This window comes from Epargyreus clarus, unplaced genomic scaffold, assembly GCF_041222505.1.
Source record: "Epargyreus clarus isolate Ecla_fem2 unplaced genomic scaffold, WU_Ecla_fem_2.2 ptg000014l, whole genome shotgun sequence".
Taxonomy (NCBI): domain Eukaryota; kingdom Metazoa; phylum Arthropoda; class Insecta; order Lepidoptera; family Hesperiidae; genus Epargyreus; species Epargyreus clarus.
In genome coordinates, this window is record NW_027332222.1 from 1,178,623 (window position 1) to 1,204,143 (window position 25,521).

The following is a 25,521-nucleotide window of genomic DNA, read 5'->3' on the forward strand; positions in this document are numbered from 1 at the left end:
TGGTACAGTGATGGTACCTTTTTTTTTGTTTACGAGGGGGAAACCTTCAAAAGGTACCCACGACGTGGGAGCGACGCCGGGTTATGTGGGATTTTTAACGCACTAAAACACCCAGTGTGGCCGTCTGAGCGCTTGTTAGAGAACTCTGGGATCGTCGACGGAACACAACCGGAGTCCTCCAAGCGCGATGCTCCGATCGGGTTCTGCCCTGGGGGGAGCACTTGTCGCTCCTTCCACACCATCTTGTGTTTGTGACGTGGTGGTGACGGAATGCGACCACACATACCGCCGTCCCTTCCGGGATTGCTTGCTGGACGGTTCGAGCTCCCACTCTTGCCGCCCGCAAGCCCGAACGTCTCCTTTTAATCGCTTCTTACGACAGGCAGGAGATACCGCAGCGCTATTCTAGTCCCAGGACTACAAGGACAATAGCGATGATACCTGCAGTGTCGAACCATGAACCGTTCTACTAATTTTAGTCGAATAGACCACAATTGGCATATATTATATGGACAACTAACAGTGCATTTTTTCCAAACTTCCAACACTATCTCAAACCGCCTGAATTCCCAACAATTGTCAATTCCTTAGTTAGAACCGAGATCGCTCCAGAAGTTCTCGGTAACTTCTAAAAGGGATTTGTTGCGAATGGGCCGATAACACCCGAACAGTCTGATAAGGTCTGTAACAAGTTTTCTCCTGTCAGCTTGCTATCTGCCTGAAACAAGTTGCCTGATTTAATTCATCTCGCTTCTTCTCAAAGCTTGTTATCAAGATTAATAGATATCAGAAAGTTCGCCATAATGGAATACGATCTGATTGTGTTTCGCATCCGGCTCGAAGGACCATTTGTACTGTAAGCCGTTTGAACGTGACTTGACAAACAGCTTCGTTTTTTATACTCTTGTCTGTTTCAAAAAATTTAAACACGATTTTGTTTCCGGTCAGTAGTTAAATTCGAGTTTAGAATTTTATTATAACATCATTATTTATAGCTTGTCCCCTTGCGTCGGTCTGATATAAGTAGAATAAGTAGGAAAAAAATGTTAACAATTTGTAAGTACTATTTATTTAAGATACACCTTTGAGACATATCCAAACATTCTTTGAGATAATAATTTTATGGTGTTTAATATTCAATACATTCGTGATAGAAGTAATCACATACGAGTATTAAGTATAAGATATAGAATATGATATTTTTGAAAAACCTTACAGTATCGTAAACATACCTTAAATTCAACTCAAGAATGTCAAAAGCTATCGTAATGAATTTTGGAACTACAACTGAAATCAGTGCGCTATTAGCAGTTGAACCACGGTATGAGAGGTCAGTGACCACGGTAATTCTGACCTAATTACAAAGCCAGTAATAAACGAGCGAAACGAGTGAACTTTTAACTGGACAGTCGAATTTAACCGGGACAAGCGGTTATGTTTACGCGATCCTCTGTAAACAACTTCGCTTAATGAAGATCCGACAATGTAATTTTGGTGTACAGTTCAAGTTATTGAGAGGAAGAGATTATAAGTTTTCCACTTATTTTATTACCTAACACAAACTTGCTTGCTAAACGTTCATTAAGTAATAAAACATTTTGGGATTGAAAATCTTTCGCCAAGCTTCACTGAGCTGGAAAAAAGTTAAGTCAATTCATAACCGCTTCGCAAGGTGTTTAGTTCAACAGGAAGAAGCGACGAACGACAAATAAATGAATAACTTGAAACTATTTGTGGAACTAAAGCTGGGACTATTTCAGACCCCACTTTTCTTATCATCTAAATTATTATATATTTTGTAATACTCTTTTTACATATCAGATTCAAATCATATCAGATTGGTTAGGTGTTTATTAACTTAGATATGAATGAGACAGCTATATCTCTCTTAGAATAGTAATTAAAGTAAGAAAACGATGAATTTATATTTCTTTGGCTTCAATTGTTTTGGTCTTGGTTATCCATTAAACCCATAACCAACAACATGGATTCCGTGTAGAATGTGGCTATGAGCGTCGAAAGTGTCATTTATTCATGGATTTGAATAATTTGTCAATCGCCTATACTATGCACCACCCGTTATAACCTTTTACGTCGCGTTCCTATTTAATTTTATACGCAGACTGTTTACCCGTAATAACGTGGAGGCTATTGTGAAAACGCGTAAAAATTTCAAAACGTGCTCGCGGACAATCAGTGATTTCATTGCCGTACATTTGCTCATGGGTATCATTATCCTCATGTATGCAACGCTTCCAATATCCTGGATAATTGTTGGGATGAAACCATCTCCGGTATATAAGCGTACTTTTTAAAATATTGAAGTAGAAAATGAGCATGCAGTCCACTTTATGGTAAGTGGTTTCTGTAACCCATGGACAACTATAATATTATAACAACTATAACTCCAAACCTAAGGCTGGTCAAAGACCCATTGCGACATGCGACATAGTAACGATAAAAACTTATAATTATAACTCATGATCAGGACTTTTACGATAATGTCTTCTAAATTATTATTAGTTGAATGGGTTGAATATTTATGTCAATGAGTTTACATTTCATGTTTCGTCTATTTATTCTCACATAATTATTGTAGAAGCCACGAAAATCAAACCAGGTAAACAGGTTAACCAGTTTCTATTATTAACTTGCGTTACAGTTGCAACGTTTTAACAACTTGAAATATTTGTGTCGAAACAAACTTATATTTATTAATAAATAATATTTATATGACTAACTGTACCTCCCGGTTTACCCGCGTTAAAAAGTAATTCTATCGCGGGCGAAACTGCGGGGCACAGCTAGTTCTAAAATATGAGTAACCTAAGTTACTCCTTATTACATCAGCCACCTGCCATTAAAAGTCCCGTCTAAATCGGTTCAGCCATTTCAGAGATTAGCCAGAACAAACAGACAGGCAGACAAAAATTGTAAAATATGTTATTTTGGTGATTTACCGTATGTATATTTGTATGCATGTAGTAATAACGGTTATTTCGATATTAAAAACAGACATTCCAATTTTATTTATTTGTAAATATGTAGATGACGATATTGTTTATCGTCATTTTTAAATCTTATTACAACGTCATTATTTTATAATACGTATATGATACGAAATCTATTAAGAACTCTCCTCGGGTGCTCTTCAGTTCAGTTCGGATTGTGATTTTAAGAGAGAAAGTTGAGTATGTTCTTAACTGAGGGGTTTTAACTTAATCCTTAGGGGTAGCAACGCACCTGTGGCGCACCTCTGGTAGCGTTTTAATCTTATCTGGAATTGATTACAGATTCCATTGGCCGATACCAGTTATCATCATATGGATTGCATATATTCAAAATTATAGTGAGCTATGTATATCATGTAAAAAAATGTAAGTAAAATTTTAAGAACCTTGATCTTTAAAGCTGCCTACAACGAGGACATACCTCACAGAAAATTTGTTCTAAAATAATTTAATTTATATTGGAATTTCCGAGAAAATGGCTAGTAATATAGAATAAATAAAAACCGTGAATTATGCATTATTTAAACAATAATCAATAACTCGTTGAAATACTGCTTAATTTTACTGTTAAATTTTAAATGGACCGCCAACAGCTAAGTCATTAACGGTAACTTGAGAATTGTGAACTTAATTAAACGCTCTTAAATCTAAGTTTTGATTGCTTTTGTATAATCTACTTTTAACCGACTTCCTAAAGGAGAGCCTTGACTGAAATCGGCCGATTGTGATGATTATGAATTTTATGACATTCATTATTCAAAAATACCTATCTACATATTATTTTAACGCATTTTAACCGACTTTCCAAAGGAAGACAGGTTATCTATTCGTCGCGTATTTTTTTTATGTATAACCAGCGATTTTTTCGCGATGCCGCGACCGATCGATATGATTCAAACACCATTGTACGCAGCTAGTTTCACATTTCGAGAAAATTTGAAAAGTTTTGCTAGTTTTCCCGGAAAATTGGAATATTTAATAACGTTCTAGTCAGAGATACATGATGAAAAATTTGACCTTCAACTACTTAGATATGATGATGCAGAGGTACCTCTAGCCTAAATCAAAAAAATAAGTCGTTTAGTGCTTTCACAGATATCGGTCGGCGCTCCATGTATTTATGTAAGGGTACATTCGACTGGATATTCGTTTGCAACACAACCATATAATGTATGTCAATATGTATGTATGTCAGCCTAACATACTTACATATTGATATTATTAGACACTTAGAGTACATGGCGACGTTATGGTAAGTTGCCAAAACACTTTTTAACTGAACAAACTTAGAGAAACGCAAAGCTTTCAAAAGCTCTGCCAAAGCAAGCAATGGGACGAACTTCCTGTTTTCACGGATATGTATAAAGTAGGCACACATATAAATAATTTTGTCATTATTTGTGTAACATGTACATTTTTTTTTCTCGATGGGGAAACCTTCAAAAGGTACCTGACGACGTGGGAGCGACGCCGGGTTATGTGGGATTTTTACCGCACTAAAACACCCCCGGTGGCCGTCCTCAACGCTTGTTGGAGAACTCCGGGATCTCCAACGGAACACAACCGGAGCCCTCCAAGCGCGATGCCCAACGGGCTCTACCCTGGGGGAGCAGTTTTCGCTCCTCCCACACCATGTAGTGTTTACGACGGTATGCGACCACACATACCGCCGTCCTTCCCGGGGTCGCTTGCTGGACGGTTCAAGCTCCCACTCTTGCCGTCCGCAACCCCGGAAGCCCCCTTTTAGTCGCCTCCTACGACAAGCAGGGGATACCGTAGCCCTATTCTAGTCCCGGAACTACAGGGACAGTGTAACATGTACCTACAAGATTTTTTAAAATATATTTTTTATTAATAACTTGAGGTAAAGTAAGTTTATTCTCAATTTGAGTGATGTTTATTCGACGCAAAAAATAAATTCGAGTTCTTTGTATAATTGTGTGGTTGTGTATTTGTCAATAGTATCGTAGCTCCCAAATAAATGAACCCATTGTGTCCAAATTGAGACTTTATTTGAAGACTTGTATAATGTTATTCTTTCTAAACTAAATTTGAGAGCAGCCGCGCAACAGTAATGAGTTATTTTCTTTGTGGTATAGCGCTGTAGGTAATATTATAAGTTAGAACTGTAATAAAAATATGAAAATTTCCACAAAATGCACTATCCCCTTCAACGACACGTTTGCTTTATTTTCAATCTCGTCAATATTTAAAACAATATACTAGTAATATAAAATCGACTGAGAGCATTTAAAATTAAACTCATTCCGTGCAAATGAAAAACTCATTACAGAGTACAACGTTTAATTTCACTACAGATAGGCTATTAAGCAATTTAACGGCCTTACAATGGTTAGCAAAAAAATACACAACCTTAAAGTAAAAATAAATAAACCGAAATAACAGATTCGTATCAAGAGGACAATTTTCGTTACGACAAACGTTCCGAAAAATAGTCCATAGCGATTTCGTCGCGACCATAAAAAAGCAATTAATTTGAATAAACACGATGCGGGAAAAGAGGAAAAAAACTGTTGCTCTCATCGAGGTGTCTCACGATAAAGGGATTTGCGATAGGTGATGAAAAATATTAGTTAAGCAACTGCGAGGACAAAGCTCTCATAGCCAATGATACATAAAACCTATAGATACGTTACATATCCACAGCGACGTTTCAATGATTAATGAAATTTCAATGAAATTTCCAATGATCTTAAATTATTATGACTACCGACAAAGTTTTTGTACCTTGTAAATACAAGCAGTTCTAAACTATTGTGCGTTCTGGTTTAAAAGGTGTGGAGAAGCAGAGACGTGGAAATGAGGATGAGCAAATCTGTTCTCAAGGTGCAACGCACTTATGGCCGAACTCAAGTAAATCTAATTATATTTACAGTTGATGACTTGCAGTAACCAATGACTTTTAAATAGGTTCTACGAATTCATGCTTATTTACTATTTCATTTTCTTAAAAAATACCGTCTCACACGAATTATGAAGAGCTCAAGTAGATCTAATTCCAATTGGGGTTGGTAACAGGTTTCTATGAGTGGAAGTCACTATGAATTGTCTATCAAATAGAACCGGTGCTCGTATACTAATTTATTTTCGTAAAACATACCGTCGCCAGGAAACAATATATTTGAATTAATCGCAAACAGTTATAAGTTTTAGGTGAGACTAATGTACCGCGATGAATTAGAAATTCTGTCGCCGTTTTATCGCCGTGAGATCTTTAATGCGATCTTAATATCTCGTTGCCACATCGTTGGTAGCATCTCCTATCATTTTCGGGAAACCATTTGAATACCAAATTTCGGGCCTTGTTTGGTGGACACCAGTTTTTGGTTGTTGTTTTTGCTAAATTAAATGGAATATGAAGGAGGAATTTTGATAATGAATATTAATTTTAATTTCGTATCGTCTTCCGTTTGTTTCTTATATTTATTTATTAATTAGCTATTATGTAATGCCCATTAGTTTTTGACAATCAACCTATTCAGATTTAACATACAAAAGTTTTAAAATTGATTTTCGAAAATTCGTTTCTTTTGATTATAATTTCCATGTTTTCCTATTTATCTCTACAAGTTATCTGATTCATCTAAACCAGTTTCGATACAAACTTGCAAGATGACCATCTATTTTCCCGTGAGGTATTCCCGGAACGCTAAACATGGAGGACTGGAAAAGAGGTGCAAAAAGAGCTCCTGAAGAGCCGGTGCTAGCAATTCCTTTGGTGTTGCGAATGTCAATAGGTTACTACTAAGCAATAAATAGTCACAACACAGTTTATTTTAAAAAGTAAGTTAAATATTTTATATTTAGGTTTGGAATTAATTGAATGACATAAAGTATAATATTAATAAACTTCATCAAGCATGTGTGGAATATTAAAAAATATATTTTACTCAAATTCATCACATGACAATGGTATACTATAAAATATATACCAACTACTTTTACGGAGTTTCAAATAAAAACATTTTATTTATCATTACCAGGACATGTTCAAGTATTTTATTAATTTAGCTTAGTATTAGCACAAATTAATAAATAGTTACTACGTGAGTATTAGTATCGTGGATAGTAAAGTAGGTTAGTATTGTTAGTACGCGGATTATTATGAAAATGTTGCTGTATTTATTTTTTTATTTACAATATACTTAACATAATAACAGCTTGATCATGAATATCATCACCATAAATAGTTGTTTTTGAACGATTTCTAAGAATATATTCGATGGGGTTCTCATGATCTCATTGTGACTCAGTCATCGTCGGAACGGAGTCCATATGATTCTTGTTTATCAGATTTATTGTCTCATTACATTTTGCATGTGGTTTTTAAAATGGAGCAATAAAACTGTTTATCTCTACATCTGTATCTCAACAATTATAAATAAAGTAGGTACTTATTACCTAAGGTGCTATAATTATTTAAAAAATAAGAAAAAATGTTTTTTCGATATCTTAAGTTTCTTTGTTCGTAACAAAATTTCACTGTAGTTCGTAGTTGTAACAACGTATAGTCCACGCCAAACTGCTAGTCCGCTCTGAATATAGAAAAGATTCGCGTCAAATAGCAAATTGTAGATATTAGAGGGACGAAGACTGCGCAGGACCCCATCCGGCACCCGTCTGCTGCCCGTTCTCGCCAAAAATACATAGCTGCGTTAGTATGCCTTATGTTGCTATGGAATATAATTATGCTTGTAGTTGTGCACAACAACTTCAGAGCGGACTAGCAGTTTGGCGCGGACTATACCTGTGTACGGTCAATTAATAACCATGTACGCCTCAGAATCAGTAAACGCTCTAAACGCTTTCAACACACACACTACACACATTACACACACTACCCACTTTCTACCCACACTAGGATTCCCTCTGTCGTGGGTGCCGTGGACAAACACATAGACAAATACACAAACACCCAGATCCAGTAACAGAAAGCTTAGATATCTGTCTGGCCGGGGATCGAACTCGGGACCCTTTGCGCGTCTGACCGGTATGGTGACCGCTCCATCGTTATCCATCCGTTATGTTTGTTAATAACCTCTCTTCTTTAGGAAAGACATTTTTAACCAAGTTGGTTAAAAATATCTTTCCACCAAATCAGCTTCAAGTTCCACTTTTTTAAGGCATCGATCGAACCAGGTTTTATCTAACCGTTGGTTAGTCCAAAATTAGTATCGTATTAATATTTTAACTTTAAGGCTCAATGCGCCTAATAAGTATTAATTAGTTCAATAACTTGGAGGGCATTTTTTTAACGGCCCTAAATAATTACCCAAGAAAAGGCACCTTTACCACTGAGCCTACGTTTCTAACGAATGTCGCTCTTTTTATTCCACGAACATGACGCATCTGCTTGGTTTGCGCAAATATTTGCCCAAATGTGTACTCAGCATTACGGCAACTTGCACCCTCAATGAGGATTCTTGTAGAAAGACAATGGTTTCGGTTTTTAGGGTTCTGTACTGATTTACCAATAGGGGTAAAAATGTTGTTGTATTAGTCCATAAAAAGTGACTAAAAATAAAAGTCTGGTTTATGCAATAGACCTCGCGCTATTCTTAATAGGATCTCGAATATAAAGTCAAATTTATAATAAATATAATTATATATTTCCGACGTTTTATTACAAAATCTAACACGAATACAAAAAATAAAAAGCTGAATCAATATATATCTGAATAAAAAAGCAAAAAAATCATTATTATTAAACGATTATTTCAAATGGACAAGATAACAGATATTTCTTACTAAAACACTAGTTACATAGCAACATAGAAAACATTGGGTAATCTCCTTAACAACAAGTTCCCAAGTTCGCACCCTTACCGCGGCGCATCTGCGTCTCGGCGCAAATATTTGCGCCAGTTAGCGGTCGTGTGTACACTGCATTACTGCCACTGACAATATCGTACGGGATTTTTGTTGGAAACGCTGAAGATAAGCTGAATAAGCCCCTTGGGTTTAGCACAAAAAGGAAATACTGTTAAGCCGTAGTCAGTCTGTTTTTACCGGACACACCGGTAATAAAGTTAATCTTGTGTTCTTTTTACGAAATGGACAATAGCAGTGTAAAATGTACTCGTATCTATATTATTTTATACTTTGAAGTAAAGGCGACTAAAGCATTAAAAGAAAATTCCAGGAAATGAGCGACAGTTGCTACAGAACTCATTCAACATAGTGACCAACAAGTTTGAAGTTGGTAAACACTTTGTAGTTCGAATCCAAAGGCACTACCGTTACATCTATACTTATACCAACATACATCATATATCTAATACCAACAGTGTTAATTCGCTTTAACGACATACTTATTAAAATGTTTTAAATAAGTCCTCAGGGGTAGCAACATATCTATGGCTAAGGGATATAATCTTATCTGGGGTTAATCACAAATGTCATAGGGCGATAGTAGCCATCTATAATCAGGTGGACAGCATGCTTGTATGCTACTTCAATTTTATAAATAAAAAAAATAAGCATGGTTTTATCCCTATAAAGCTCCCTGTTTCAGAGGGTCCGGAATACTTGCGGCATTAAGTGATGCTCTTTTCCTGCATCAATTTAACCAAAAAAGTGAGAATAATCCCACACCATGCAAACCCAAGAACAGCAGCGCCTAGCGCTGCTTTGGAACGAAACCAATAATTTAAACTACTACATTTTAGGACTGTATTTCAGACTACAAACAGCTACGTATGATAGATTTATTTTCGCGAAACTGAATGTTGGCACTACAGAAATAAACAGTACACGAGCAAAAAGACACGAGTCGCAGCTGCTGTGTCCCGGAGATATCGATTGCAAAAAGGGCGCACAAACACAAACAGGATTGAGCTCCTCGGATTACTCGCCACCCTTTGTTTGTTGAACGCGAGCGTGCACGCCCGCGTTTTTAGAATTCCAGATATTTTGAGAGGAGCCTATGTTACTATGTACAAAGTCCTCTTTATTGTTAGTCTGTGTGACTTTGTGTAAAGTTATCTATACATGTGTGTACGTTTCGCCAAAATTGATTTAGTTGTTTCCAGGATCAGTAAAAACCTTGATCTTTAAATATTTTGAAGTAAACAACAGCTAATATTGTTCTCTGCAAAATTTTCTATATTTCTGTAAGTGTTTAGTTTAGTCAATATCGTTGCCGCTGTTTCTTCAAGTCGTCGTCTAAAAGAGAGGGAAAAGAAAATTGTATTTATAGGTAAATTTCATCTTAAATATCATCATAACATCGCAACATTGTGCGACAACCAAAAAGAACAAGTCAAATACAGTATCGGGTTAGACCGCGGACAATCTATCTAAATGAGGAAATTAAATTTGTTTTCTGGGTTTAATGATTAGGTATGTGGGTACATATTATTATGAGAATAATGCATTCATGGCACTGACGTCACAGGAAATCCTATGACTATAATTTATGATATGCTTTATATAATGCCATTTTCCATATTAATTATAGTCAGTTTCTTTCAAAACTTTCAAGATGCTACGATGTTACCTGTACTTATATCAGCAGATTTCTCAGAATTTTTCAAAGATGCCTCTTTGTAGGTCAATATTTATTTTAAGGCGCGTAGGAAGCCAGCGCTTATTATTCTAGTGCCACTTGGACGGAGGTTGACAATGATGGGCGCTTGATATTTGGTTCAACGTTAAAATAAAAGTTTTCTTAGGTCTCGAAGATCTTAAAATTTTATGTTCAACAGAACATGTATATTTGAAAGTTTATTAAGAATGTTTAAAAGACTTTATTTTAGAAAGGTGGAGCAAGACTTTAATGTTTATTAATTACGAAGAGTTCAAAAAAGTAATTGAATAGTATCTAAACATAGTAATGTAACAAATTCTGAAATCTAACAAATTTGTATAAGAAGATTGTACTAAAGAACCTGACTTGACTTGTAATAAAGAATTAGAACTTTAATTTTGAGTTAGATTTCCATGTCGATTCTGGTTCTGATTCCGAATACGAGAAAAGAAGAATCTACTAAAAGAATTGGAACTTATTAGAATGAGGCAAGGTACATCAGCCCCCAAAAAGGAAAAACGCATGTAACATGATGGTCACTACCCTTCTGGCAAAAGCGTTTCAACAAGTCAAAACCAATAGTACTGAACAGAACCTTTTCTACTTAGGTTTAAATGCGAGCGCCTAATTTAGGCAATTTATAAAATTTGACAAGCGTGAATCGATACATAAGAAGAACCATAGTCCACCTACTACTTAATAGGTGGATCTTATCTTTTCCTTCTTTTAAATAAAACATCTCGACCTTCAAATAAATAGTTTTTCTAGAGATACACAATTATTATATCAAAATTAGGAATAAATTGTCATAATGACTAACGTTTCGTCCAACTTCCTCACGCCCGTTCGTCCGGATGTTTACCGCGAGCACGTGGCACTTGGACGAAAATACGCGTATCTCAATATCTAAGTATATCACCGCATATATAGTGTATCGTAAAGCGCTCCACATGACATCAATATTGTTAGCTATCTTGAGATGGGTCTGCAATGGGATTTGCAAAACAAATCAAATTATTGCACCGACGCGTGCGTTTGTCCTCAATTTATCCTGTTTTGTTATTGTTGTTTAATAAATTTGATTTCAAGCGAGGTTGTAGAAAAGAGATTTCAATTGATTATTTTGGACTCGTTTTCAAGTTAACAAATTCCTTGAAATAAAACGTAATTAAAATAGGTACGTTTGAAAATCGTTCAAAAACCCGATTCTCAACCATATGATAATCTATTAAAATATCGAGAAAACGTATGTAGTAGCATTTATTATAAATTATACTATGAATTAAAGATTACGAAATTACATTTATAGATGGAAAAATAGCTATCTTGCAATACCTACCTATGAAATATTCATTGTAGAATCCCATTAACCATCCGTACTAAAATAATGCGAAAAGAAAAGAAGTGAGCATAAATATTTAAACTAAGAATAATTAAAATATCTCCACATGTCAATGTTCCGTGCGTGTAAAATCTGAATAATCCGTGAAACGCGCGCCCCTCTGGCTCGCATTCCGTCGTATTTTGGTATTAGAAGCAGGGATAGCTTGGAAGCGGTCCAGTCAACGCACCGAGTTCACAACGATCGCAATGTTGAGAAAGTTGGGATAAAAATAGATAGTGTCTCTAATGAATTACACCTAATAAGTGTTAATGATACTACAAATCGCTAGCTCGTAAACAAAAGACATGACAGTATTGATACAAATGCGCGTGAAGATATGGAGATTCATTTAAGTGATAGTATTCTGGATTTAGATACTTATTGTAACAAAGACATTAATAATCAAAATTTGATAAAAATAACGATAGATGATCTTAAAGGTATTAAAATAGTAATTCCTTCTAAAATAAAAACGAGACGTGTGACTTAAGTGTGACTAGTTTAAATTAATGCTATTGATTGATCAGTGAACAGTGAGATATCTGTGAGACGGTAACGAGAAAAGTGAACAAGAGTACCTAAAACATATTAGCAATATACCAATGTAATGATAACGGTGAATAATGAAGATAATCTAAAAAGTGTGAGCGATTATAAGAATATGTGATAAACAATAAACAAACGTTTTACTTTTAATAACAAGATCTATCATAGTTATACATTATAAAGACAGATAAAGTTGAAGTTTAAAGAAAGTTATCACGACAAGTTATTTAACAAAAGAATTCAGCAAGAGCACGTCCTCGACTGGCGAAAATAATTTACAACATATATTATTTGTTTTTTTATAAAGTTTTAATCTGAATATACATTGACGGCTGTGAAGTTAAGAAAGCCTAATTAGGTAAACTGCTGGAAAACTAATTCGTCTGCCGTTTATGACGAAAATACATTCAGAAGATGACTCATACACCCATCGCAAATAAAGTCAAGAGGACAATAAAACCCATGAGTATTTCGAGATCTTGCAATGAGAGCAAATAATAGGAGATCAACAAGATGGCTTCTAAGCACGCGTCTCCGTTTATAAATCACAATTTGTTTATTTGTGTTGTTGTCTCACTCTTGCTGCCGATGGCGGACGAAGGTGCGGCGAAGGTATACGAAGATATCCGAAGCTTCACAGGCGAAGAGAAGCGGCTATCGAGGGAGTATCACCTGAGGCAAGGAGCAATTCGAGGACTGATAGTGAAGCCAGGAAGACAGTATGATTTGCAGAACGTGGAAATGTTCCTGGGAATACCGTACGCGGCGCCACCTGTCGGCACCTTAAGGTTTATGCCACCAGGTGAGGTTATACTATACTATACTATCGTACTTACAGCAACAATACGCGTAACATAAAACGATTGGTGTAGTGTTTGTACATAATATTAATTATGCTTTTTAATTATAACTTCATTGATACGAAAGTATGAAAAAGTTCATTATTGCTTAAATTAAGTCTACATGAACAAATATTGGAAACGAGGATACCAATTTTCAAGGAAACCTGTGGCAAGATAGATATTATAGTGACATAATCTACTTAACTATCGCTGAAAACTTTTATAAGGTAAAGTTTATAGTTTAACGAAGTCCATTAAATATCATATTGTCCTACTTACCTTAAATACTGGCCACAAACACAGTTATATCTAATCGGGAATCGAACCTGGACTCTGATGGACATTACACAGTCTTGCACTGTATACTATATTTGGTCTTCTATCATCATCAACTCATTACTCACTGCTGGATCTAAGTAGGTTCATCTATATGTAGGTACCTACGTATCTACATACATTTAGTAAAATACCAAAAGCTATAAAAACCTATCAAAGAAGTAAAAATAAATAATTTTACGAATTCCAAATAATGGTAATTCGTCTATTTAACATAATTTTCTTAGAGAAAACTTTAGCACTGTTGAATATAAACAGTTTAAAACAACGTTTGTTTAATAATACAGTTTTAATAAAAAAGCTAAATTTCAGAACGCGACTTTTTTCGCATTAAAGAAATGTATTGTTTAAGTAAGGTATTTAAACTACCAAAGACGTGCTAGCAATGACGTGCTGATTGGTTGATGAACTCTCAGGTGTTCACGGTTCCTCAAGATACTTCCTTTCCTCGTTACTAAGTTGCACAAATATTTTGCTATAAGTTTACTTTTGCTTCCTTAATACTTAATAATAAGTAAATACTGCTATAAACATTCAGTTATAAGTCTACTGTAAATATGATATGGAAGCCACCCAACACAAGTAATAAAACGCTCAAAGGATGGCCCCAATCGCAATCCTGTTAACCCATTATTGTCCGCTAAATAACCCTTTTTTAGACCGTAATAAAAATATTTTTGATTTTTGACAAAGATGTTCAGGTAAACAGCTAAAGCGTGTAAAAGCATGTATACCTGTAATTCGAATGACAATCATTCGAATTACAGGTAAATTGAAAATGTAGCTAGCATGTTATTGAAATTATATAATGTTATAATCTCTATCTAATAATATTATTAATCTTATAATATTTTTCTAACAAATACACAGACACAACATACAACATTGTATATAAACGTATTATCATAGTAAAGAGACGAGATACTTTCTTAGAAATAGTTCAGAATTATAAATGACACTCATTATTCTGCGGTTTATACAACATTATGGTAAAATAGTGAAAAAACACTGGAATTCAATGTTCTTTCCATTAAAATGGACTTAGTTTACTTTTCATTTGCATGCAAATTTCTGTACCATTTCCATAAAAGCTATGTTGGATTATTTTTTTTCTCGTAGAACCTTTGTTCATAATGTCAATGTTTACAGTGTTAAAGCGGCTTTTCAAACCGCACACAGACATGCGGTTTGTGTAGATCATAATACATCTACAAAGTTAAGCGTCTTCGAGCGAGGTCGAAAGTCGGATGGGTGACTATTATTGAGTTTTCGTGCTTGCTTTCGTGCCTCGAAAGACACGTTGAGTCGTTGGTCTCGATTATTATATCAAAAACCAGTTGCAAAGCATGTAACCTTGAATCTAGGCTTGACTTCACATAGCACTCCTGATATATATTATATAGTTGGTTATAAGAGGAAACTGATTCTGTGATAGCCCAGTAGTTAAGAACCTTGGTCTTTCGATCGAGGGGTCCGAGGTTCAGGCCTCTGATTTTTTAAAGTTATGTGCGTATCAGAAATTAATTGTCATTTGCTTAAACGTTAAAGGAAAACATCGTGAGGAAAACTGCACACCTGAGGGACTTATAAAAAAAACATATCAAAAGTATGTGAAGTTTACAAATACGCTCTTGGCCAACCCGTTGGACTATAGTCGTTTCCTTCTCGCTCTGAGAGGAGACCCGTGCTCAGCAGTGGGACAATAATGGGTTAACAGGATGATACCGATTTTGTGTACCCCTACAAATACCTAAATTCTCTACTTGTTTCAGTTAGTGCTCCACCCTGGCCTGGCGTGAAGATGGCCACTCGCTTCGCTCCCGTCTGTCCGCAAGCCCTACCCCCGATTAAGAAGGGCAACCCTCCTTCGCTGGGCAGGCAACACTATCTAAACAAGATCAAGCCGTTTTTAGCCCACGAGTCTGAAGACTGCCTGTATTTGAACATCTATCTGCCTTATAGAGGTAAGTACATTATTTTTAAGAAAATTATGAAAAAGTGATCTTAGGTATTCGTGTATTTGATACTATGTGACTACATCTCCATCACGCAGATGCAATAGCATCGGTATCGGTAGGTAGAGTAGAAGATGATACTAGTTAGTGGCCAAATCGCTCTTTGACAATGTTTAACGACTACAATCCAACTACAGATTTACTTACATCCATTCATCCACTGGCCTTTTAAGATTAAATTAATTAATTTTTAAATTTTAATTTACTCCAAATTGTAATTGATATTTATTAGACCAACAGACTTATAATATGATTGCATTGGAACTTCGTCTTCTAGTCATCTCAAGTATCCACGCATCTATGGTTAAATCTAATTTGGACTCAAATCTACATAGGGTACAGGTAAAAGTCGTTTCAGAATGAGAAGGATTAGGCCATAGTACACCGTGCTGGCTAAGTGCGTATTGGTAGCCTTCACAACACTTACCTACCTTTGAAAACGTTTTTTATTTTTTGCTCAGTGGTACATTCAACATCAATTCACACTTATTTGTTACATATGTTAAATACAAAACGATCAATGATATATCGCGGTATTTATTGGAATGATCGTGCTAATGGCCAACTACTTTATAAAACGTTTATTCATTAAGTATACATTGAATGAAACGTTTGCATATTTGATTTTTAATCTATACTCGCTTTGATCAAACAGGTTGGATAAAATAAAAACCGATAGTGGCGCCGCCAACACATTTTGAGGAGTAAATAAACCTTCATCCATCGTAGCTTTCAATATTCTTAAAATATATCTTCTTAAAATAAACGTGGTTTGGAATTTCGACCCAATTTTATTAGAGCTTTTGTTTTTAAGAAATATTGATAGCAAACGAGGATCCTGTCTATAGGTTGTAGATATAGGTGTCTGTATATTGACGTTCAAGAATTCTTTCAAGAATCTACGTTGAATATTTTTGATTTGATTTGATCTTGGGTTGATTAATAATAGATGATAGATAGTATAGCAGCCCAAGACCCCCTGAGGATTTATTTGGAATGGAATGTAAATATCTGTCCTTTCACACACACCCTTCAAATCAAAAGTCATAATCATATTACATTTCTGTTATTTCTTATTAGGCAGAAAATGTGTGACGATTGTGCCTCAGGGGTCCTACCACGTGTATTTGTTAGACAAATCTGGTTTCGCTGTTCAGTCAGTCAGTTTTATCCATAGGATCTATGCGATATTCTATAACTGAGACATACTTTTTCTATCTGATTTTAGGGAAATATATAGTTCGTCGAATGGATATGCAAATTCCGATTCCAAACACTTGAAACATTCATTGAAAGTAACACAATAGTCAATTTATGAACTTATGTATCTATATTTGTAGTATATTTAATTCCCTTTCATGCCTAAACAGTTAAATCTCTAACAGAATCACTTTGATTTCTGAAACTATAGTTAAATCAGGTAATCATTTAATTCAGGGCAATAAACAAAAAGAAAACCTTTATAACATGTAAGATAATGGAAAATGCATGTTAAGTCGGTATTTCGGTACATAATGATTTATTCCTCATAGCAACACTAAATATAAATGTTCCCGATTGTTGAAGTATAGAACTGGTATTTATATATAAAAAACTAATACAAGTGACAAAACACTCTAGATTTCTTAATAAAAGCGAATACAATCGAACCGTTGCCAAGTTATTTGGGGCAAGGAATCAATTTGTGAAATTCGATTGTAGGAATTTGCTAATGAAATAATATTAAGTGGGAATGCAAACTATGGTAGTGAAGAACCCTCAATTTAATTCTCTAACTTAGTTATAGGCATTCTTAATACGATTAATGGTATGTAATGTGAGCTCTATTATGATGGCATAAAAATAAATGTTAGAAATTGAATTAAACGGGTCATGAATATTTTTATCAAATACTTAATTAATACCTAAAATAATGGTAATATAGTGTAGCCAATTTAATAATTAATTTTATTCTGGTTTCAAGAATAAAGACAACAATATAAGGTGTTTCAATACAAAACTCTGAATTGCTACTTCAGATTTTTACAATAAAACAACGCTATGTCAACCTCAAGTAGAAGACAGCATTGGCCGCTATACCTCATGCATGTTTGTTACTTACACAACATAAAAATAACCTACTACTCAAGTTAAAGAAATAATTGCTACCTACATAGGTTCTGCTGAACTAAACATAATTTAGAAGTCATTATTAATTTAAAAATCTTACAAAAATTTAATTAAATCACATTTTAAGTTTGATCAAAATTATATTATACTTTGGTACTCATCAATTGGATCAACAAAGTATATTGATTTAAGCCTACCAACGTCAAAATTACTTTAGAAAACCTTATCCAATGGGACGTTAATGATATTTCCCCGTTTGCAAAAGAACCTCCAAAGATAAAGTCGCGAGATCTTAATATTTTTTACCATCTTCCCAAACTTGTTAAACCATCGTGAGCACTGTTTTTGCAGTTCAAATGAGACACCGATATTTTAATTTTTCTGTCACTTTTATAAATAGAACAAGGTGGTAGAATCCTTTGTGGTTCGATTCCGGCGGCACCACTGCTACACCTATTTCTGCCTCATAACAGTAGTGTTAAGCGCTACTGTTTTGGTTTGAAGGGTGTGGTAAGGAGACATACTTTTCCGAGGCGTTCCAGCTTAGTCCTCAGGGGGAATGGCGCATCCGTGGCCAAACTCATGAAGGAATATCTAATCATATCTGGGGTTGATTACAGATGTCCATGGGCGGTAGTAGCCACTTACCATCAAAAGAACTGCATGCTCGTCTGCTACTCCTATATAATAATAAAAAAAACTAACCTAGGCCGACATTCTAATAGAATCAATTTGTTTGACCGGAGATCTAATCCAAAATCCGCAGCCAAATCACGCGGCTGTGAATCTGTGTATTTCTAAATAATTTTCATTCACTCAAAACAAACAATAAATAACGTAACTTTGTCCAAAACGGACTGTAACCGGGCATCAAACCCGGACCCCTGTACTTGCCAGGGCGTAGTCTTGTATTAATATGTAGGATTCATAAAAAGACGCTTCACAGACCGACATTCTAATAGAATCTACACAAAACTGTTACTAAGTTATAATTAGACAAAGTATTTGGGCACATATGGGACGGAAGTCCTATTTATAGCGTCGCGTGGCCCCAAGTGGTCCCGGCGCCAACGTGCTAGAAATTTACGATACGGTGATTGAGACACAATGTCAGGACGTTTGATGAGGTTTTAGATTCTGTGGCCAATTGGCAATGAACAGAAATCTACAGCTTTTTATGTCGTTCGTTTGTTTTTTTGTCCGATATGAAAACAAATACAGTCAGTAACATTTTTGTACACTATAAATTTATTCAATGGGTGTTATTTAGCATTATGGTTGAACTAACCGACTGAAATGCTTTTTACTTTCGTAGTTTCGCAAAATATAAGTGTTGGCAACCCAACAAAAGTGTTACTTAGTAAATATGTGGCAACACTGAGCGATCCTTCCGCTAGCCACCATTAAACCGCCTGTACGTGTAATAGTTAAATAAAATAAGTTTTCTGCCTCCAAGGCATCCATCTTTCATTAATACAGTCCGCGACAAAACCCTAACAATAAGTGTGACTCTCTTACTGCCCTTCAAACCGGAACACAGCAGCATTTAACAGTGTTGTTAATAGTCACAAAATAGGCGATGATTCCTCCGGAGTCAAACCACAGAGGTTTCTACTATTATTTTTTTTTGTTGTTTATGCTAATCAGAGGTATCTACAAATCTTGCACTTACTAGTTCCTATCTATACGAGCACATTGGCCAACCAGACCAAGTCACGGGTATAAGCCAGTATTTTACAGCGATACAGGCCTTAATTTATTGCGCTGCCTGTCACCTTGTTCACAAAAGGTGCTAATAACCAAATATTTCATCGCACAAAGCATATCGAACACATTGTTGACAAAATGGGCTACCTTTTAATCGATAAAAGTTTTCCACTATGACCCGCGAGCTACCCGAATTCCACTCTTCAACCTTTGTGATAAAGTTCACGTGGCACGCCATCGTTAAATGTAAATGAAAAATTCGCATGAATTTCCAGAAACAAAAGCGTTCTAAACAGAAAGGTCACACACAATGAGTCTCAATGTATTGTTTATTCTAATTCCCTTATTGATACGTACCTTTCGTTTGACCTGTTTCGTTTTTTTAATATTAGCGTTTATTTTTTCATTATATAACTTAACTAGCTAACCCGGCAAAGTTGTGTTGCCATATAAATAAAAAAAATGTTAAGGGTTAACAACCCTCATCACATAGGGGTATGAAAAATAGATAGTAGCCGATTCTTAGACCTTCTGAATATGCATATAAAATTTGGTGAAAATCGGTAAAGATGTTTTGGAGGAGTACAGTAAATAGCATAGACACGAAAATTGTATATATAAGATAATAGCAAACAAACATGCAGTCCACCTAATGGTATGTGGTCGCCGCCCCCGAACATTTATAACCAATCGTAGATAAGGTAGAGTTCTACCGAAGATCGATAACCTGAGAATTAAGAGCTCCAATGTACGAGCTACAACTCGCAACAGTACGTATCGCCGACCACCGGTGGCCGTCGCTAACGGCAGACTAACAACAGGCAGTTAACAGTTCTACTATTTAGGTATCTCCTGGCTCTATTTGCTGCTATCTATCTTCTCGATCGTACTTTTTTTCTGTCATCGGAATAACACACTTAAGTAGTACGAAACTGGATTAATTAGATTTTTTTAATATTAAACCTAAATAATTAATCAAATTGTGGGTTAAATTTGATTTCTTACATGTACGGTATTTCTACATACATAGCCAATTAGTCATTCACTTGCTTAAATATGTGTAGTTTGTTACTTATATACGACTTAATCTAATAAAAACATATTACGCGTAACAACAATACTAGTAAAAGGTCAAGAAGAAATAATGGTCCATCGAGCCAGATAAGGATAATTGAGTAGATCCATATAATCTTAAACCTATTTCTGTTTCGATCGAATGTTGAAGGTTCGATTTCTGATTTCACGGAAAATAATGATACAATGATACGTCAATGATGACAGAATAAACTTCAAACTTTACTAACACTTTATACTAACTTGCTTATTATATTAAAAAAAATAAGGTACCCGGGGTTTGAACCCGGAACGCCATGCTTGCCAGGGCGTGCGTTGTCCTGCATTACATTTAGGCACTGACATTATAAATCAATCTAAGGAGTGAAGTAATTCAAAATAACTCTATAACAACACAGTACAAAGTCATCTTATCAAATGCTTTGATAAACAGATGACCGGAATCCGTGATGGAGAGAACTTCAAAGGAAGCTTTGTAGGAAATGTAATGCATTAGAGAACCATTTCCTTTGTGGAAACGGTAGATACGGTATTTCCACGTACGTACATCATTTGCGTGGTCGATATCTTATATATAAAATTCTCGTGTCACAATGTTAGTTACCGTACGCCTACGAAACGGCTTTACCGATTTTCGAAATTTTATATGCATATTCAGTAGGTCTGAGAATCGGCTACTATCTATTTTTTTCATAACCTAAGTGATAAGGATTATTCACCCTTAATATTTTTTTAATTTTTATGGCAACACAACGTTTGCCGGATCAGCTAGTAAATATATTGTATATAAGTTTACCCACGTTTTTTAATTTTATAACTGTGGGAAAGATAAATAATAAAATATAACAATATGTTTACAGGCTTGTGTACTCAACAATATTGTTTATTTTATTATTTTCGGAATTACTTACCTAATGTTAACATAGACCTATTTAATTAATTCTTTTTGTAAAATGAAAACTGGCGCGCCATCTCTATCAAAAATGGGAAACAATTACGCCACCTCTAGTACTATATAGTTTTAATATCGGGCAAGAGATGGCGGTAATAACGTTACCACATTCTTTATTGTTATATCAATACACTTATTTTTTTTAATAAATTAGTTCATATTGCTAAATCATAAACAATATACCAATATGAAAATATTAGTACGTGTTCTTATAAACTATATTAAAATATACCAACTTGTATTATTTGCCATAAAAAGCGCCATCTGTACGAAATACTCCATACTACAGCAAAACCATCGTTGTGGACCTCTACCCTGTCACTTTGTAAGGCGTTTTCTAATGATTTCGACAGATGGCACTAATAGTATCAAAATTGTTAAAGTTTATGAAAATCCGCATAGTTCCGTTTTCATATTATTTTAGTAGATAATTATAATGATAGTGATAAAAATGTGTCCAGAATTGAAATAGATGTTTAAATTATAATTTGACTTAATACCTATTTATTTCCAGATTGATTTATATTACTTTTATCTCAGTCCCTTATAGTATTTAAATTTAAAATTACAATAAATCATTGAAGTAACGTCTTTTTATCGCCTTTGTATTAACTTAAGTAGAGCTTATAACGAATACCTATACTATGTTAATCTACCCTGAAGATAAACATTTATTCACCTGACAGGAAAAAGTACCTATACACACCTGAAAAAATGAACCTACCTATTTATTACATTAGATACTTTATATAAAATATTGGGAGTCATATTTTTGGGCCAATAAAATTGATTCACCAATCTCAAAGGATGTCAAGATACGTAGTCAAACTTTTGCCTACGGCAAAATATGCTGTATGTGTGAAATTCAAATGTTACGATCACGACACGACATTGCCTAACCTCACTCTACGATAAGATATTGATAGTGTTATAAATAATCTTCTTTTTATAATATAGGAGTAGCAGACGAGCATGCAGTCTACCGATGGTAAGTGGCTACTACCGCCCATGGACATCTGTAATTAACACCAGATAACATTAAATCCTACTCGTACCTGAGGTCGGATACAGATGGGCCGCTACCCCTGAGCTTAGCAGCTGGAACGCCTCGGAAAAGTGTAACGATGCATTTTATTACGACTAATTTTAACAGACATATATTATGACTATACAACTTGTGATTTAGATCTTGACTTAGCCAGGATTGAACTCACTACTCTCTTTGTCAGACCACCACACGAGGCATTGTAAAGCATTAAATAATACTTATCAATTATATTTCATTTAATTAATAAAGAGAAAACATACGTTTATATATTAAATTGATATTATGCATTATAAGCCGTAATGAGAATTTGAGCAAACGAACCGAGGATTCGTGTTAATATGTTTTATCCGGCTCGGAGGACCGGAAAATTATATCTTAAAGCAATCAGTTATTCATATTTGACTCTCGTTAAATAACTATTACATATTTCGTAACAATTATTAATTTTGTATGGTAAATGTAAAAACTATCTATAAATTTCAAATTGTGAATTTTAAAGTTACTGTTCAAAATATTTTACGGGAAACATAAAATAAAATAGTCAATAGTGTATCAAACATGCAGGATTTATTGAGAGTTTCAAGTGGACATCGTTTGAAATTTTTCATAAAAATAGAATTTTAAAAATTTCGGGTCACTGGTTAAATATTTTTTACGTCGGTTAGTGATATACAAAAAATGGGTTCACAAAAATACTTTATTCAAAATTTATAGCGATCGGGCACTAAACATTTTTTTGTACATTTAACCGTAAACGTAGCGAGCTCAGAGGGATTTCGGTTCGATTCCCGATGGAAATATATGTATAGGGTGTGTAGTGGTGTTGTTGGAAATGATACTCCGAAGCTATTTACACGACTCACTATATTATAGATTTATATACAGGGTGTCCCGTAAGTACCACGACAAACTTGGGGAGAACATAGGTGAGGGTCTGACCTCTCTGGGAAAAAAAAATTACCTTAGTAAAAGTGTCACTGTTTTTGCACTATCAATTGTTTTAGATTTTTTGAGAAATTCAGCCCTCTTCATCTTCTTTCGTTAACTGCGTGTACAAATTTGGTGATGCAGTGTTTATTTTTTCTGTTAAATACTCTCAGATAGTTGGTCTATTATATTGAAATGTAAATTGGTTAAAAGATGTAAAGGAACTATGAAAAAAATAGGGATATTTTTAGATTTTAATTTTTTTACTATTTTTCTCTCAACTTTGACTCGTCGCGGTGAAAAAAAAATGTACTGGATTATAAGTGTACATTGCGCAAAAAATATGTCCAGTTAATAGAGATTTCAAAAAGGTACCACACTTACCCTTTAAATTTGAAGAAAAAAAAGTTAAGACCGTTTTTGCATGAAAGGGACTGAAACCAACTAAAACGTAATGATCGAGTTTTTTTTTAAATTACGGTTTCTACCGACTCACAACGTGTCAGGCAGTACTAAATTATATTATTACCTAGTAAAACACTTAAAAATATCATTCTTCATTTGTAAAAAAAACAATTTAGTAACTAACTAGCAAACAAAGTAATACAATTTATTAAGTCAATTTTTACCTACTTTGAAGTGTCGTTTCGAAGTGAAACTTCGTACATGTATGTAATTTGAATGACAATACCATAATATGACGTCTTGGAACTAATCTGATGATGGAGCCAGGATATGGATGGTAAATCTCTTACCAATTTAGCCCAAACTCGAGGGATTTACTAAGAAATGAACCATGCACCTGCTGGCTCCATCATCAGATCTGCTCCAAGATGTCATATTATAGTATTGTTATTCAAATTACATACATGTACGAAGTTTCACTTCGAAACGACACTTCAAAGTAGGTAAAAATTGACTTAATAAATTGTATTACTTTGATTGCTAGTTAGTTACTAAATTGTTTTTTTACAAATGAAGAATGATATTTTTAAGTGTGTAACTAGGTAATAATGTGATTTAGTACTGCCTGACACGTTGTGAGTCGGTAGAAACCGTAATTTAAATAAAAAGTCGATCATTACGTTTTAGTTGGTTTCAGTCCCTTTCATGCAAAAACGGTCTTAACTTTTTTTTCTTCAAATTTAAAGGGTAAGTGTGGTACCTTTTTGAAATCTCTATTAACTGGACATATTTTTTGCGCAATGTACACTTATAGTCCAGTACATTTTTTTTTCACCGCGACGAGTCAAAGTTGAGAGAAAAATCGTAAAAAAATTAAAATCTAAAAATATCCCTATTTTTTTCATAGTTCCTTTACATCTTTTAACCAATTTACATTTCAATATGATAGACCAACTATCTGATAGTATTTAACAGAAAAAATAAACACTGCATCACCAAATTTGTACACGCAGTTAACGAAAGAAGATGAAGAGGGCTGAATTTCTCAAAAAATCTAAAACAATTGATAGTGCAAAAACGGTGACACTTTTACTAAGGTAATTTTTTTTTCCCAGAGAGGTCAGACCCTCACCTATGTTCTCCCCAAGTTTGTCGTGGTACTTACGGGACACCCTGTATATACAATTAACAAACGAAAGTAAGCGAACAATAATGAAAGATTTAAACATAAAAAATTAATTTTCGTATCAACACAATTGACATGACATCCTAACTGTCTTTTCTTATTTTTCCTCTCAAAAATTCGGTTTTCAATATCGAAATAGAAGGAGGTTTGTAGGTAACACTCTACAGTACTCCCCCACCGAGATCGCTACTGCGATCGATAATAATCTGGGAATGTAACTTTTCTTCCGCTTCTTGTTCTCTTGACTTCTGGAGCTGGTTGAGCAGATTCATCAGGCAGTACATCTGCTTCACGCATCAGATAGGCTGGTTTAAGTCGATCAATCGAGACTGTGACTGTCTTTCCTGACACAATAATTTTGTAAACTTTAGGGTTGCGCTCGACGACTTTATGAGGACCTGAGTAAGGCGGTTCAGCGGTCTTCGAACAT

General features: G+C 34.8%; 1 protein-coding gene across 2 annotated transcripts in view; it reads left to right on the forward strand.

Annotated features, from left to right (window-relative positions):
• The first annotated feature begins 12,112 nt into the window (after positions 1-12,112).
• LOC140747145 (uncharacterized) overlaps positions 12,113-25,521 on the forward strand; it is a 36,366-nt gene continuing 22,957 nt past the window's right edge. The window contains exons 1-2 of one of the 2 annotated variants that reach the window (XM_073079421.1): positions 12,113-13,292; positions 15,441-15,632. In XM_073079421.1, coding sequence (XP_072935522.1) covers positions 13,004-13,292; positions 15,441-15,632 — 481 coding nt within the window. In that variant the 5' untranslated portion in view covers positions 12,113-13,003. The remainder of the gene's footprint in view (positions 13,293-15,440; positions 15,633-25,521) is intronic. The other variant, XM_073079422.1, reaches the window with a different exon arrangement.